The 16,966-nt window shown below is 35.6% G+C and overlaps 1 protein-coding gene and 1 long non-coding RNA gene across 9 annotated transcripts in view; one reads left to right on the forward strand and one right to left on the reverse strand.

Moving 5' to 3' along the window:
* Nucleotides 1-16,966, forward strand: part of LOC145524096 (uncharacterized) — a 119,129-nt gene that overhangs the window by 67,584 nt on the left and 34,579 nt on the right. The window lies entirely within an intron of this gene.
* Nucleotides 1-16,966, reverse strand: part of LOC145524094 (platelet glycoprotein 4-like) — a 66,892-nt gene that overhangs the window by 21,626 nt on the left and 28,300 nt on the right. For all 8 annotated transcript variants that reach the window (XM_081535651.1, XM_081535648.1, XM_081535646.1 and 5 more), the window contains 5 exons: nucleotides 13,643-13,803; nucleotides 6,444-6,591; nucleotides 5,441-5,620; nucleotides 3,816-3,907; nucleotides 1,553-1,599 (listed from right to left, as the gene is read on the reverse strand). In XM_081535651.1, the coding sequence (XP_081391777.1) occupies nucleotides 1,553-1,599; nucleotides 3,816-3,907; nucleotides 5,441-5,620; nucleotides 6,444-6,591; nucleotides 13,643-13,803 (628 nt within the window). The remainder of the gene's footprint in view (nucleotides 1-1,552; nucleotides 1,600-3,815; nucleotides 3,908-5,440; nucleotides 5,621-6,443; nucleotides 6,592-13,642; nucleotides 13,804-16,966) is intronic.

The raw sequence follows: 16,966 nt of genomic DNA on the forward strand, positions 1-16,966 counted from the left end.
GAGTCGGACATGACTGAGTGACTGAACTAACTAACTAACTAAGGTTATTGGAGAAGGTATAGTAAATATTTATATCATGCTAACAACTTCAGAATCTTTTCTGTTTCTTTAGACTCTCTTCCTAGTGTGTAACCAACAATCTCTCTCAAAGGGATTCCATCAGAATCCTTGTTGTGCCCAGTATACCTCTACTCCTAGTATTTTTACTTCTGTTTTCCTCTTAGATACTTTTAACTTCATGGTTGATGCTCAGGTATTTATATGACAGTCATTAATTTATCTCCAATTCTTTTTTTAAAGTTTCACTAGTTTTCAGTTTTGGACAAAGTTTTTAAATATCCACAATGAACACTTTGCTGTTTGAGAGAAACACAGTATATTTCAGTCTTTATTTAAGGGCTAGAGTTTATTCTTGTGAAATTACTGGGTTAATTTGACTCGTGTATTTCTGGAAATAAATTGTCCACTTGGAAAGGAATTGCTTCACCCCTTCCCATGGCTCAAAGGTCTACAAAACAAATTCACCAGTGATTTTATTGTTGTTGTTTAAAAGAGTGTTAACAAAAAAAAAATAAAATAAAATAAAAAAAAAAATAAAAGAGTGTTAACAAAATTAAATAAACATGCAAAACTCAGTAGGACCTTTGTAAAAATGAACATTCCCTGTGTTTCCTTTTTATTCCCTTCCTTTTACATAAGTTTGTTTTCATGTTTTTTATCTTCATTATATTGCTTTCCTTTAAAGTATTGCCTCACCAGCTTTGTATACATTATGTTCTGCTTCTTTTTATTTGTAGGTGAAAGCTCACCTCAAATATTAATTACCTCATTTTGAGTCCTCTTTTTAAACCTTAATTCTTAAACTAATAGGCATATGTGTACTTTGCTTTTCTTCAAGGAGAATAAAAAGTTGGAGCTAACTTTAAGTTCGTAGTACCGTCTTTCTTCCCGACTCTAGTTTAGAATGTTCATTTTTGCATATTTTTTCATGGTTAGTAAAAATATCCAGTACAGGTATGTACTGGCTAACACATATGTAACCTTGTCTTTGTTGCTACTGTTCTTTTCTCTGTAATTATGATCATCTTATTCAAAATAGATGGCTCCCTTTACAAGTTTACTGATTCTTCTTCATAATGAAAACTCCACTTGGATATATGTTTTACCTTTTAGAATTATGTTGATTGTTAAATTCTTTCAGTTTTAAATTATTATCTATACAGTATGTACAATAGATGTGAACAGTAACTACTAACTTCTTTACTTCTGTGACAAGTAAGTCAGTTAATTGGTCTGTACAAAGCAAACATTTCCCTAGGAATGCAATATTGGTTTATCCGTAGTGGTTATCCTTAGTGGCTAATGAAATGAGACATTCCATCAAATTAGATAGTTACTAAATCTGTATAGGAATAGAGACTCTGAATTATGTTGTAGGGATACAAAGATAGATAAAAGCATACCTATCCAGAACATTGTAGGTATGATGGTAGATTTGCGGGAGAAAGGAGGGGGTTTCATTGTGGTATTATTACAAAACAAATAACCTTACCTGTACCATTAATCATGTCGCAGTAACTTGCCCAATAGGAGAGATTCCTTAGGGGCAAAAAAAAAAAAAGAAAGGAAATGAACATTCGCATTCCAAGAGCACCATCTCACATTAATTTGTCTATTATGGTTCAAGTGGTGAGGGTGGTGGTTTAGTTGCTAAGTTGTGTCTGACTCTTACAGGAGTCTGAAGCCCGCCAGGCTCTTTTGTCCATGGGATTTTCCAGGCAGGAATACTGGAGTGAGTTGCCATTTCCTTCTCCTGGCAATCTTCCTGATCCAGGGATTGAACTTGGGTCTCCTGCATTGCAGAGAGTTTCCTACATTGCAGGTGGATTCTTTACTGACTGAGCCACCAGGAAAGCTAAAGTAATAAATATTGATTAGACTAGATGTGACAAATGCTAAATTTAAGGAATATTCTAAATCATTTGGTCTGTGTTTTGTTAGAAGTTTTCATCCTGTTGAGGTAAATGAAGTGCCTGATACCATTAAGTGGCCAGATTATAAAATAAAAACTGATAAATGTTTTTAGAAACAACTTGGAACAGACCAAGTTTTAAACATTTTTTGAGAAAGATTTGTCAGAAATTTAGATCACTGTTTAGGATTAAGTTTCTATGTTATAGTGGGAGAAGTGGATTATTGCATAGTATATTGAGTGTTTGACTGAATAGGAGGACTATATTAAGTCGGTAACTGATGCCAACTCAGAATGAGGGAGAAGAGGGGAGTGTGGAGGAGCGAAGAAGCAGATGTTTGATCAGTAGTGATTGGAAACATAGGTAATCAATGTACACTTTTCCCCTCTTTTAACTTTGCATGAACTGACATTAAAGTAGAATGGAGTTTATTAATTTATACTCTGGTGTCTTCATGAGATATACATATGCATATATGTGGAAACAATACAAACAATGGTAGTGATAGTTTCTCTGCAGTCTCAGCCACTTTTTGATGATAGAAAATGGGTTTTTCACCCTCCTAACATATCATACCGTAAGATGTCAAGGCAAGCTGTTGCTTCTTTTTGAAACACAATAAGCTGTCAGATCATGCTCAGTCTTGTCATGGTCAGTTAAATTAACCTTATCTTAACCTTAAACTCATGTGAAATTCCTATTCCAATTAGGAACACTCAGTAACTCCTCAAAACCTCTCTGTAATATTGATATTAAACAAATGCTCACTGTCCTCAATATATGAACACTGATATGATATCCCATAAAATGAGCATTTAGATGTGATTTTTTTCCCTCCATTAGATTTTCCTGTTTAAAAAAAAATGTGACTAAGGACTCTGTAGAAGAAAAAGGAATGAGTAATTAACTGTTTTATGCAAGTTTTAAATAGGAACTCAGTGTGAGGTAATACTTGCTTAATTAATAAAAATATTTCATCTCTTGATTTTGATTATTCTTTGTCAGGAAATCACTGATCTATAACTCATTTTAACTTTGAGGAGAAGTCTTTTTTCCCTTGGTATTGATTGGGGTTCTTCCTATTTTAGACATATGACAGATTAGATATACTCCAGATAATCAGGCAGGAGTTAGAGAAAAGTAGGAAATTGTGGCTATGTGAGCATGTCTCATTTTACTACTGCTTCACAGGATGTGTGCTCTTTATTTTCAAGTTCAATATGTCAGTTTTAGAACAGGAAATAATAATTCCATTTTTATATTGATATGGATTTTTTAAAAAGCTAAGTTATTTTAAGAACATTTGGAAGGGGAAAGTCATAAAAGTTGTGGCATGGATTCATTAAGCTTCCATCTCTATAGACATGTTTAGTCATGTCACTGAAATGAACAATATTTTTAGTTCATGCTCAGCAAAAAAAAAAAAAATAACAGTATATTTTCCTAGCTCCTGGATGATGAGTTGACATATTGATATTCTTCCTTTTAATTTACTGTTATGTAATTGAAGTGTGCATGAAAACTCTGGTTATGCAACACAGATAAAAGCAGCCCCTTTAGATTTCTGTATATAAGAGACCTGTTCATAAAGGTGAAACCTCCAGTGGGGCTGATACTCAGCAGCTATGAACCAGTGTGACCAGTCATCACAACTAAAGGGTTAATGCATGGTAGACCAGGAGTTGCTAAGGGCTGAGCTACAGGCAACTCTGTTCCATAGTTTGGTGCCTGTGCCTTACCAGTTGGTAAACAAGTTTCTTGCCTGCCTTAGAGCATCCTAGTGACACACACACACACACACACACACACACACACACACACTTACTTTGCCTGTATACTTACTTTTTGCCTCTATATGTGTCAATTATGGCAACTTTGCTTATGTCATCTTTCCCACTGAAAACTTTATAAACTCCATCTGCAGTGTTGTTGTACTGAAGGAACACATACAAGAAAAAATTACTTCTAAAAGAAGCCATGCTTTCCAAATTATAAAGTACATAATTAACTCACTTTTGCATTTCTCAGACACTGGCTGTTCACAATTATTTTATATGATTTTAAATATATAAGTGATGAATTTTTTAAATGACTGATTTTTAATATTTTATAAAAACAAGATATATAAGGTGCCTAGAAATAAGTGCTAGATGCTGAGATAAAGGAATAAAACAACTATCAGAAGCTGACATGATCCAACTCCAGTACTCTGTTGTAGTTAAGCCAGAAAGGCCATTTTAATCACTAGTCCTATTATATTGAGGTGAACGGATAGTTAACAAAACCTAAGAAAACAATGACAGCTTTCCTGAAGTTTTCTCAATGTTATGATCTCTATATGTGGTTACTAAACTTTAGGTACACAAAATTAAAAACATAATTAGCCAAGGAAAGAATTGAGTATTTTAGTTAAATAATAATAACTGGATTTATTATCCTTTAAGGCTTCTATACTTAAATTTAATTGATATATAACTTTGCAATCCTAAAAACATCTCAAGTAAAATAATTAAAGAATATAACTGATGTCTAATAAAGTGCCAAATGAATTCATATTCAATTTTAAAATGCAGTAGTCAACTTGTTCTTTTCATGGCTCATAACATTAAACTATAACTAAGTACATCACCAAGTTCACAACTTCTTAAATTTCCTATATGTCATTTCATGACATTTGAAGATGTTTTTATCAACTAACTCTATGAACATATGACATTGCTGATTTAGCCTTCTTTTTGTGTAGAATTTCAGGTAACTTTTAAATTTACATTAAAACAAACTTGTAGGAGGTCTAGAGAAGGAAGAATGAACTTGATTGTTCATAGATAGAAAACCAAAGTCGAAACTGTGTTCAAAGTTTTTCCACCCTACAACTTAATTTTAGACAATTTATATATTTGTCAAAGAATGGAAACTTGGTTAAAAATTAGTTCAATTTTGATTGGTAAATTCAGACAAGTAAATTTTCCCAGCTAGGAAAGATAAAAACTATGTGAGATAGATTTTGAAATAGTGAGAATATTTATTAGGGTTAATATACTAAGAGGGTTAAGAAATAGGGTTAACACACTAAATAATAAAACTGTGAATTGCCAGTGCCATTATGTTTATCTGGTTAAAGTCTATTAATATTGACATTCATATTGTTACTCACAGGATGAAACAAACCAACTGTAGTAGTAGGGTATGGAACCAAATTCAAAAATGGATCCTTATACGCCCACTGGTATATATAGTTCTTTCAAAGTTCTCTTTTGAAACATGAGAATTTGACTTTTTGATATGTGAATTGAGTATTCAATTCACTTTTTAAACTTTTAAAAGTGACTTTTAAGAACTTAGAGTATGTACTCTGAGATCAGAAATACAGTTGACACACTAAATTATAAAAAACTTATGAACTGTCAATGTGATTATGTTTATCCAGTTAAAGTCTAACAGTATCAAGATTTATAATTGTTACTCACAGGATAAAACACACCGACTGTAGTAGTAATAGGATATGGAACCAAATTCAAGAATGGATCCGTATAGCCCCACAATAGTTCTTTCAAAGTTCTATTTTGAAACATAGAAGATTTGGACTTTTTGATAAGTGAATTGAGTATTTCTTGAACAAATGCATTTGGATAGAGATGTGGTGCAGCCTGCAAAAAAAAAAAAAAAACCAAAAAACATGGTTGAAGACACCAACTGCAGTATCACTTTCTTAACAAATAAATATAAATACAAGAACTAAACTTAATAAAACAATTTCCAGCTATCTTTAAAACGACTGCCAAATCTAGCCAGGACTAAAAGTATATTATTTCTTCATCTCTTCATGATTACATTTCTCTGTGGTTGTGTGGGCCACAGGAAGAAGAGTTTCAAAGTTAAGTCCTACTTTTTGACAAATTTTATTTATTTATTTCATTGGTTATTTATTTTGGCTGTGCTGAGTTCTCATTGCTGTGCAGGCTTTTCTCTAGTTGCCTTGAGCAGGGCCAGTCTCTGATTGTGGTGCACGGGCTTCTCGTTGCGGGGGCTTCTCTTGACGCAGAGGATGGGCTCTCGGGTGTGCAGGCTTCAGCAGTTGAGGCACGTGGGCTCAGTAGTTGCGGCTCCCCGGCTCTAGAACATGCTCAACAGCTGCTCTGAGGCATGTAGGATCTTCCTGGACCAGGGATAGGACTCATGTCTCCTGCATTATCAGGTGGATTCTTTATCACTGAGCCACCAGGGAAGCCCCATAAATCCTACTTTTTAAAATGATACCCTCTAAGTGGTCTTCTAATCAGTCTTCAGTTGATTATTCTATGATCTTGTCATCTTTCCAAATGATCGTAATTCAAAATAATAGCATAAGAAAGCACTTTGATAAAAATGAAAAAAATAAATGATATCTCATGGTAGTTTTAATCATGAGATTATTTACAGTTGGATTCTAGAGGATTTCAAAATCAGTAATTTTTCTGTTTGTCTACTCACTACTACAGCCAGGTTGAGAACGGTGAAGGTGTCATCCTCAGTTCCGACTGATAGCGAGGGTTCAAAGATGGCACCATTGGGCTGCAGGAAAGAGATCGTGTGGGTCTCAGTGTCCTGGGTTATATTTTCCTTGGCTAGATAACGAACTCTGAAAAACAGGAGTAGCTAAAACTCAAACCAATTGTTTCAAATGAACATCATTCATTTTAACAGAAGTTAAAATTCAAAATAGTTATTCCAAATGAACATTAATTCTCAAATGCCATTCATTTAAGCAGCGGTTATTGAGTACATAGATTATGTCAGAAATTAGGCTAAACAAATAGGTTAAAATGATAAATAGGCCAATACTGAGCCTCCAGCCAATTAGAGAAGAGGAATCTTAGGTGTGCATAGCAGAGGAGAAGGAATATGTGTCTTATAGGAGTTTACACAGATTCTGTGGGAAAACATGAAACAGGTACAAACTCAGGCTAGGGATCATGGTGGGGATAATGGACAGAAGACAATTCCACATTAAGTGTTCCGAGTGACAAATAGAAGCTTAGTTAGGTAAAATGGGATAGAAAATAGCATGTGCTAGGTAAATGTGTTATTTTAATAATTCAGTTGTTTCAATATGGTTGGTTTAAGGCGTAAGGAGGGTGGTGGAAATAAAGTGATTAAAATAGGTAAGATCTGGACCATAAAAGGCTTGCATCCTATTCCGAATTGTTTAGCTTTTATCCTGAGGGTGAGGAGAAGAAAGAGAGTTTTAAACAAGGGAATAGTAAGAGCGTGTTTTCATATAATAGAAAGACTGTTCAAAGTGCACAGACACCTGTATTGGCTTTTCCATATTTTCAAATGTTTTAATGAGAATCAAAGATGCTAGTGAAATATACTTTCCCCTTTACAGATCATTTCCCCTCAATCCCTGCCCTGTGTGTTGTTAAACTTATTACATCTAAGCTTCTCGCTCTAACAACTCTAGGCAAAGTACCATCTACCTTTAGGAAAGAGATTAAGGGTGGTTTTATGGGGAAAAGTCTTTTGCAAGTACAAGATATTTAGTGAGATGAAATAAGGTAGACATTATTCATTGCTCTATCATCTATCTGAACATCTAAGTTATAGTAGATATCTGTTGTTATCTGACCAAGGTAAAGACTGAAAAAACATGAAGCTGAAGTGTGAAAACAAAAACAAACCAAAGAAAACCTGACTTGATTTCAATCAGATATAATAAAATTGTAAATTCCTGTAGGACAGGTATTATGTGTGTTTTGTACACCCAAGCAGTATCTGTTAAATGGTAATTTCTTGGTAAATATTTTAGAATGAATAAATAATAGTTCATATTCTTTAAAAAGTGAATTAACAAAAATACAGAAATATATCTTATTTCTAATATAATTTCGTTAAAGCTTTATTGTTCACTATTCTTGGAGTACTGCAGACACACAGAATACAAAAATCTAAAACAGCAGCCAAGATAGTCTATTACTACTCAATTATTAGTTCCTCTTGTAAAATTTTATTTTAAACTTAGATTACATATTATTAACATTTTAATGTTAAAATACTTTAATTTTCAGGAAGATTTCTATATATGTAATAATTGAAATAATAGCAAAATAGTTTTGACCCAAATTGTTTTCCTAGTTGTAATTACAACAGTATACCAGTAGATGGCAATCACTAAGAAAAATCCTTTAAACTGAGGTCTATGTTTAAAATGTACTTTTAAAAAGAGAACAAAATCACTCAATTTTGGTTTAAAAATTAAACTACATACAGGTTCTAGAAAGTGTTGGTTAATTAAATCAAAGGGAGGAGTTCTCCTCTACTTTAGCCCAAGATTTGTTTCTGTGTACTCCTACCAAAGCAGAGGAACTTCAAAAAAAAAAAGATTATATTTGATCTGAGAATTTTCTGAAGGAATTAACCAGGTCTTCAAAGAATTGGTGTAGGTCGGAATAGACATAAGTAAGATCTCAAACTAGATAATTTTATTCTTTGACCCATGTCACATCCTGCCAGAGTTTCATCAACCTCACATTAGCAGACAAAGCTAAATAAGCCTGTGCTTCTGTTTGAGGAGGGACATCCTTCTCCACTGGAAAAGGTTGGTTTCCATTCCAATCCCAAGAAGGGCAATGCCAGAGAATGTTCAAACTACCACACAATTGTACTCATTTCACATGCTAGCAAGGTAATTCTCAAAATCCTTTAATCTAGGCTTCAACAGTGTGTAAACCAAGAACTTCCAGGTGTACAAGCTGGATTTAGAAAAGGTAGAGGAACCAGAGATCAAATTGCCAACATCCGTTGGATCATACAAAAAGCAAGGGAATTCCAGAAAAACATCTACTATTGCTTCATTGACTACACTAAAGCCTTTGGCTGTGGATCACAACTAACTGCGGAAAATTCTTAAAAAGATGGGAATACCAAGCCACCTTACTTGCCTCCTGAGAAACCTGTATGCAGGTCAAGAAGCAACAGTTAAAACCTGGCATGGAACAACTGACTGGTTTAAAACTAGGAAAGGAGTACATCAAAGCTGTATATTGTCACCCCACTTATTTAACTTATATGACAGCACATCATGCAAAATGCTAGGTTGGATGAATCACAAGCTGGAAGCAAGATTGCTGGAAGAAATTATCAATGATCTCAGATGTGCAGATGACACCACCCTAATAGCAGAAAGCAAAGAGAAACTAAAGAGCTTCTTTATGAAGGCGAAAGAGGAGAGTGAAAAAATCTGGCTTAAAACTCAACATTCAGAAAACTAAGATTATGGTATCTGGTCCCATCACTTCATGGTGAAATAGCTGGGGAAAAAATGGAAACAGTGACAGACTATTTTCTTGGGCTCCAAAATCACTGCGGAAGGTGCCTGCAGCCCTGATGGTGACACTTGCTCCTTGGAAGAAAAGCTATGACAAACCTAGACAGCATATTAAAAAGCAGACACATTACTTTGCCAGTGAAGGTCGGCCGAGTCAAAGCTATGGTTTTACCTGTCGTCATGTACAGATGTAAGAGTTGGACCCATAAAGAAGGCTGATTGCTGAAGAATTGATGCTTTCGAACAGTGGTGCTGGAAAAGACTTGAGAGTCCCTTGGACAGCAAGAAGATCAAACCGGTCAATCCTAAAGTAAATCAACCCTGAACACTCATTGGAAGGACTGATGCTGAAGCTCCAATACTTTGGCCACCTGATATGAACAGCTGACTCACTGGAAAAGCCCCTGAGCTGAGAAAGATTGAGGGCAGGAGCAGAAGGGGGCAACAGAGGATGAGATGGTGGGATGGCATCATTGACTCAATGGACTTGAGTTTGAGCAAACTCTGGGAGATAGTGAATGACAGGGAAGCCTGGTTTGCTGCAGTCCATGGGATTGTATAGAGTTGGACATGACTGAGTGGCTAAACAACAATTTTCCTCCACTTTCAGTTTCAACTGAATTCAGGATTTAATTGATGGAAAAACCTATTAAGTCTTCCTGAAATGTAACCAGTCATTTTCCTATTACTTAAGGCATCTAAACAGACACTAAGGACTCTGTTTTATTGACCTAATGAGACAAGATGACTCACAGTTGATCATAAATTCCTTAAATGTTGTTATATAAATACAAATTTATTGTTTGTGTACTTTAGTTGTAAATCCAACTTCTCTTTCCAACCCTCACCTCTTTGCTGCTCCAAATATATCAATCACATCTTACCCATTTCACTTTTATCCCTTAGAGAGAGAGGTTTACACCTCTAGGAATAAAATATATAATAACTGTCACCTATCAGAGCAGGACTAGGCAGGAGTCAGTATTGTGTTTGTTTTTCAACACCACGTTAGTATCCTTAAAAGTGAAAACAGAACCTCTCCAAACAAACAAAAAATTAAACAAAAATTGTGGTAAGTTCTCAAATTCTAACAACTATTGTCTTTTCTTATATGCCATCAGTTCACTCAGTTCTGTTTTTAATGTAATGCTTGGATCTTATTAGGTCATATGTAAATTCTAGATTTTCAGATGCACACATCATAGCTACATCATTTTTTTTTGAAAAAAGATATTCACATAGGCTTTTGATAATGACATAAGACCTGTAAGACTCTGAAAAAGATAAAATTTTGTTTGAAGGTAAGATTTTTTTCTGTAACAATGAAAACCAGGTAATTTCTGAGAGAGTTGTGAATAGTCATAGGCATATGCCTGGAGCTAGGCTACATGGGGATAATTGCTAGGACAGAGTAACACTGCGGCACTCCATAGCCTGCATTAGGTGTTATAGCAGCAGGCATTCCCTCCCAACTACTCTTCAGTTCAGTTCCGTTCAGTTGCTCAGTCGTGTCTGACTCTTTTGCGACCCCATGAACTGCAGCGCACCAGGCCTCTCTGTCCATCACCAACGACCGGAGTTTACCCAAACTCATGTCCATTGAGTTGGTGATGCCATCCAACCATCTCATCTCCTGTCTTCCCCTTCTCCTGCCCTCAATCTTTCCCAGCATCAGGGTCTTTTCAGATGAGCCAGCTCTTCGCATCAGGTGGCCAAAGTATTGGAGTTTCAGGTTCAACATCAGTCCTTCCAATGAATATTCAGGACTGATCTCCTTTAGGATGGACTGGTTGGATCTCCTTGCAGTCCAAGGAACTCTCAAGAGTCTTCTCCAACACCACAGTTCAAAAACATCAATTCTTCAGCGCTCAGCATTCTTTATACTCCCAAACTCACATCCATACATGACCACTGGAAAAACCATAGCCTTGACTAGATGGACCTTTGTTGACAAAGTAATGTCTCTGCTGTCTAGGTTGGTCATAACTTTCCTTCCAAGGAGTAAGCGTCTTTTAATTTCATGGCTGCAATCACCATCTGCAGTGATTTTGGAGCCCCCCAAAATAAAGTCAGCCACTGTTTCCACTGTTTCCCCATCTATTTCCCATGAAGTGATGGGACCAGATGTCATGATCTTCTGAATGTTGAGCTTTAAGCCAACTTTTTCACTTTCCTCTTTCACTTTCATCAAGAGGCTCTTTAGTTCCTCTTCACTTTCTGCCATAAGGGTGGTGTCATCTGCTTATCTGAGGTTATTGATATTTCTCTTGGCAATCTTGATTGCAGCTTGTGCTTCCTCCAGCCCAGCATTTCTCATGATGTACTCTGCATAGAAGTTAAATAAGAAGGGTGACAATATACAGCCTTGAAGTACTCCTTTTCCTATTTGAAACCAGTCTGTTGTTCCATGTCCAGATCTAAGTGTTGACTTCTGACCTTCATACAGGTTTCTCAAGAGGCGGGTCAGGTGGTCTGGTATTCCATCTCTTTCAGAATTTTCCATAGTCTGTTGTGATCCACATAGTCAAAGGCTTTGGCATAGTCAATAAAGCAGAAATAGATGTTTTTCTGGAACTATCTTGCTTTTTCGATGATCCAGCGGATGTTAGCAATTTGATCTCTGGTTCCTCTGCCTTTTCTAAAACCAGCTTGAACATCTGGAAGTTCACGGTTCACGTATTGCTGAAGCCTGGCTTGGAGAATCTTGAGCATTACTTTACTAGCATGTGAGGTGAGTGCAACTGTGCGGTAGTTTGAGCATTCTTTGTCATTGCCTTCCTTTGGGATTGGAATGAAAACTGACCTTTTCCAGTCCTGTGGCCACTGCTGAGTTTTCCAAATTTGCTGACATTTTGAATGCAGCACTTTCACAGCATCATCTTTCAGGATTTGAAATAGCTCAACTGCAATTCCATCACCTCAATTAGCTTTGCTCGTAATGATGCTAAGACCCACTTGACTTCACATTCTAGGACGTCTGGCCCTAGGTGAGTGATCCCACCATCATGATTATCTGGGTCGTGAAGATCTTTTTTGTACAGTTCTTCTGTGTATTCTTGCCACCTCTTCTTAATATCTCTGCTTCTGTTAGGTCCATACCATTTCTGTCCTTTATTGAGCCCATCTTTGCATGAAATATTCCCTTGGTATCTATAATTTTCTTACTTCATTATACTTGAGTGTGAGTTGTTGATATAGAAATATGTTAATGCACAGAAAGGAAAGAAATTGCATAATTACAAACTATCTAAAACAAGTAAGAAAGTAAAACTATGAATTAGAAGAAACCATTGAAAATATGAAATTTTGTACCTGACCATGACATATAACTAGTTGTAATTATTCTTGAGGAACAATCAAAATTTTTATAACGAATGATACAGCAGGACTTAACTCTATTCCCATATGGGCACCATAAATATATTACTAATATCGCGATAAAGTTAGTGTTTTTGGCACCTCTGTCCCCCCTTTTCTTACTTTGATAGTTAGAGAAAACATAGTCTATAATTTAGATAGGAGAAATTTACTCAACAGTGTAAGAATTACTAATTTCCAAGTTTGCATAAATCACTACATGTCCCCTGGTTTCAGTTTATTTAATTTATAATTGAAATGTTGTGGCTAATTATTTTCCCCTAGTTCTAATAGTCTAATATTTGGTTCAGAAGTATGTTGAATTATTAAGGCATATAAGATATTTAGTCTCAATAGTGGATAAAGTATAAGAATGAAACTACTGAATAAGTAAAAATGCCCTTAAGACCTGGAAAATAGTTTGACTAGAAATCCTTAGCAGGTTTTGTGGTTATGTAAAATCAGTTTAATGTTGTGGTTCTCAAAATTGAGTATGTGTTGATATCCTCCAGGGTATTTGTAGAATCCATTACTGGGGCCAAAACTCAGAGTATATGATACGTTTGGACCTTAGAATTTGCATTTCTTCCTTGTTCCTAGGAGATCCTGATGTTACTGGTCCCGGAGTCACACTTTGAGAACACTCTTATAACCCACACTTTCAATTTTAGGATTTTAACATACTCTGATTTTACATATTTTGGATAGATTTTTTCCTATTTAACATGCAGATTTTAGAGCTATTTGGAATATATGTCACAAGTAAAACTCCTATAACTTCTTAAATGTATGGCAATTAACTGATGCTGGTAAACTCACAATAAATATGTATTTCTTATCATCATTATATCTTTAGAGTTTAAATAGGCAGAAACAAATATGTCAATGTATATTAATGGCAAGAAAATAAGGAGTATGTTTCAATACAACAGTTGTCAAATGAAAGCTTTTTCAGAAATACATATGATCAAGGGAAGAGTGCCACTTATTGTGGGGACTCACTCACCTGTATGTGTAAGGACCCCTTTGCTTAACTTTAATTTTGCTGCTATGAACTGCCACTTCCTCTGGATTCTGTATATCGAATATCCAGAACTGTCTATAAACATCTCTTTCTGTTTTAACCCAATTTTTAAAAGCAATTGTACCTTCTTCAAGGACAGCTTCCTGTGAAAAAGAAAACAACTTTGGGTTATTTCTTTGTGGTCAGTATGGGCATTTGTGGGAGTTGCAAACCTTTAATTATCCAGTAAAGGACTAAACTCAAGTATCTTGTTCATGAGAACCTTGGCAACCTGCCACATGCTTGCAACAGAAATGTTTTCAGCACTTTATGATAGCAGTCTCTTTTAGTCAACATTTTACAAAGAGAATTGTGTGATATTGCAGACATGTCTGGTCATTGTAAGGCCAACCACTGGCAAGCTTTAAAGTGACCTTATGACAGTATTGTGAAAGCTTATAATGCAGTTTATTAAGAAAATTTTATCAAAACTTTTCCAAAAAGTTCTTATCAGGTCAAACATTAACTTCTCTTTTGCCCTTTGTGAATTGCACTGAGGAAGGAAAGGAAAAAAATCTAATGGTATTGAAGCTTTTTCACTTTTCCTCAGAAGCTGGATACTTGAGAAAGAAATCACTTAACATTTGTTAAATTAAGGAAAACACAAATCTGACTTCTCCCTTCAAAATCCTGCCCAGTGTGGCTTCCCTAATTCTCAATATATTTACAGCAACACATTAGTACATATTTCCAGAAATTACAACAGTTTGATTCATTACATTTAGGTTACTACATTTTAGATAAAAGGGCACATGAAGGTTTCTTATTATTCTTTGTGAAATCCATTAAGAATGTTAAGAATCATGGATGTTCCTCTTAGTAACGATATACAAATAGAGCAAATGCCAATGACAGAATCAGAAAACCCTGCATTAGAAATCGCTCCCCTGCTACAGCAGTTAAGACTATAGAGAGTCTACCAAACCCTCGTGGGTCAATTTCATTATGTGTAAAAGGATGGAGTTATCATAGATGCTCTCCCAGGTTCCTTCCAAGGCTTTCACTCTCTGAGCAGGAAGCTCATGAAGCTCTCCTAGCTAATGCATACAAAGATGACTTTGTAGCAGACAGTGTTTCCAATTAAGTCCCTTGGAAGGAATATGTACCCAGTTGTAAAGCTTCAGTTTACCTTAGTCCTGGAGGAAGAGGGAGAAAAGTGTTTCACAGAAAATGAGCCTAAAAACACCCATGAACATAGGACAATCTGACTTTTTCATTCACCAGGAAGCATCAGTTCATAGAACGAGGGATCAGGAAAGGACACTGAACATTAACCCGGTTTCTGGGAGAGCACGCTGAGACGGAGAAACCTGCTGTCTGGCCCAAGGGTCACCAAGGCAAATACCTAGAGGTAGAATCATGACAAGGATCCTAGGCTCTGGCCCTTTGTTTACTACACTTTTACCTGTGCTTTTACTAATTTTTTCTTTTTTTGTTTCTGTCATCTCTGCACTTAGTTGATAGTAGTCAAATTAAGTTTCATATTTTCAGGATACTTTACTTATTGCTTAATGGAGAGAATAAGGGAATTCCTTAAAGATGAACAGGGTATCAGCTAAAATGCCAGTACAAACATCTGTGCTGTCATAATCCTTTTACAAAGGGTACATTGCAACCACTAAAGCTTTGTGAGACTGTCTTACTTTTTACAAGCAATTTTCCTTGAAGAACTTTTTCTTTGCTCCTAGAAAGTCTTTATTTCCATAGCAAACTCAAAATTAAGACAAAATTGCTGCTGTTCTTCTAAATGTAAAGATGTTTACCTTAAATGATCAGGGTGTTGTAGCTGGAAACTATATGAAAACTGAAAGCTATGTTAGTTTACTCATTTTGAGAGACTTATAAAGAAAAAAACATACACCAACATACACACATACATGTGATTACTTTTACACTATAGAATCGTAATGACTAACAAATTTAGTATTTATCATGTACCTCTCAAGACGTATATTTTTTTTCAGTTCTTAATGAGAGGAACTCAATATATATTTATGGAACTGAAAAGGCATTTTGATATAATGTACTTGGCAGGACAGAAAAATCCCTCACTATCATGTTTGTGCATTTAATATCAAAACACATTGTAAGTATATCATGCTTTTCTTCTAAACTTCGTGAATCATCTTGTCTTCTTTGTTCATCTGGAGCTACTTAATTTTTCTTTAATGAGAAAGTTGAAACACAGAGTTGAAATGAATGCATTGAATTATCAGCTGTTAGGGTTTTCTAATCCCATCCATTTTTTTTAGAGGCAGAAGTGAGTCCTAGAGAAACAGATGTCTTCTTCAATATAGTATGACAATTTAGTGGTGGATAATGGACTCAGGCATTTTAGTCCAGTCTTATGTAATTTCTAAACCACCACAGTTTGTTCAGAGAGCAAGAGAAAAAATTTTGGATCAGTCAGAATAGGAATGCCTTCTGGTCCTAACACTACCATATGTACTAGAAAATTGTATTGGCTTACTGGAGTACAAAGACTGATTTTATCATTAGTTCCTTTAATTTTAAAGCGGCAAACGTTTGTACATCCTTTGTGAATTTAAGAGGTTTTGTTTTCATTTTATTTTTTTAATTGTTAATTGGAGAGTAATTGCTAGAGTCTGGATTATCTGGTCTACTTTGCAAATGTTTCATTAAATTTAAAGTACAAAGGCGATAATTATGTATACAGCAAAAGTAATATAAGATCCTCTCCCTTGGCCAATACATACATCAGTATCTGTCCCTTACTTTAAGTATTGAGACTATCCTGGCCTAATAAGGAGATCAAACCTGTCAGTCCTTCAGGAAATCAATCCTGAATATTCATTGGAAGGACTGGTGCTGAAGCTGAAGCTCCAGTACTTTGGCCAACCTGGTTTGAAGAGCCGACGCTTTGGCAAAGACCCTGATACTGGGAAAGATTGAACACAGAAGGAGAAGGGGACAACAGAGGATAAGATGGTTGGATGGTATCACCGACTCAATAGACATGAGTTTGATGAAACTCCAAGAGCTAGTGAAGGGCAAGGAGGCCTGGTGTGCTGCAGTCCATGGTGTCTCAAAGAGTTGGACATGACTGAGCCATTGAACAATGCCAACAAAACCCTAGTAATGAGTAGATTCCAGCCAGATGACTCTTACATGACATGGTCTCCAGCTAAGTTGAAAGCCATTTACGTTGAAACTTCTTTTTGCTCCATTAGATTTAAAGCTGATTTTTGAGAGAATAGTATCTTCTATCTAGTCACATGGTCACTTGATTATTGCTTTTATGGGAAA

The sequence above is a fragment of the Giraffa tippelskirchi genome, chromosome 10, assembly GCF_054371585.1.
Source record: "Giraffa tippelskirchi isolate mGirTip1 chromosome 10, T2T-mGirTip1v1.2.pri, whole genome shotgun sequence".
Lineage (NCBI taxonomy): Eukaryota > Metazoa > Chordata > Mammalia > Artiodactyla > Giraffidae > Giraffa > Giraffa tippelskirchi.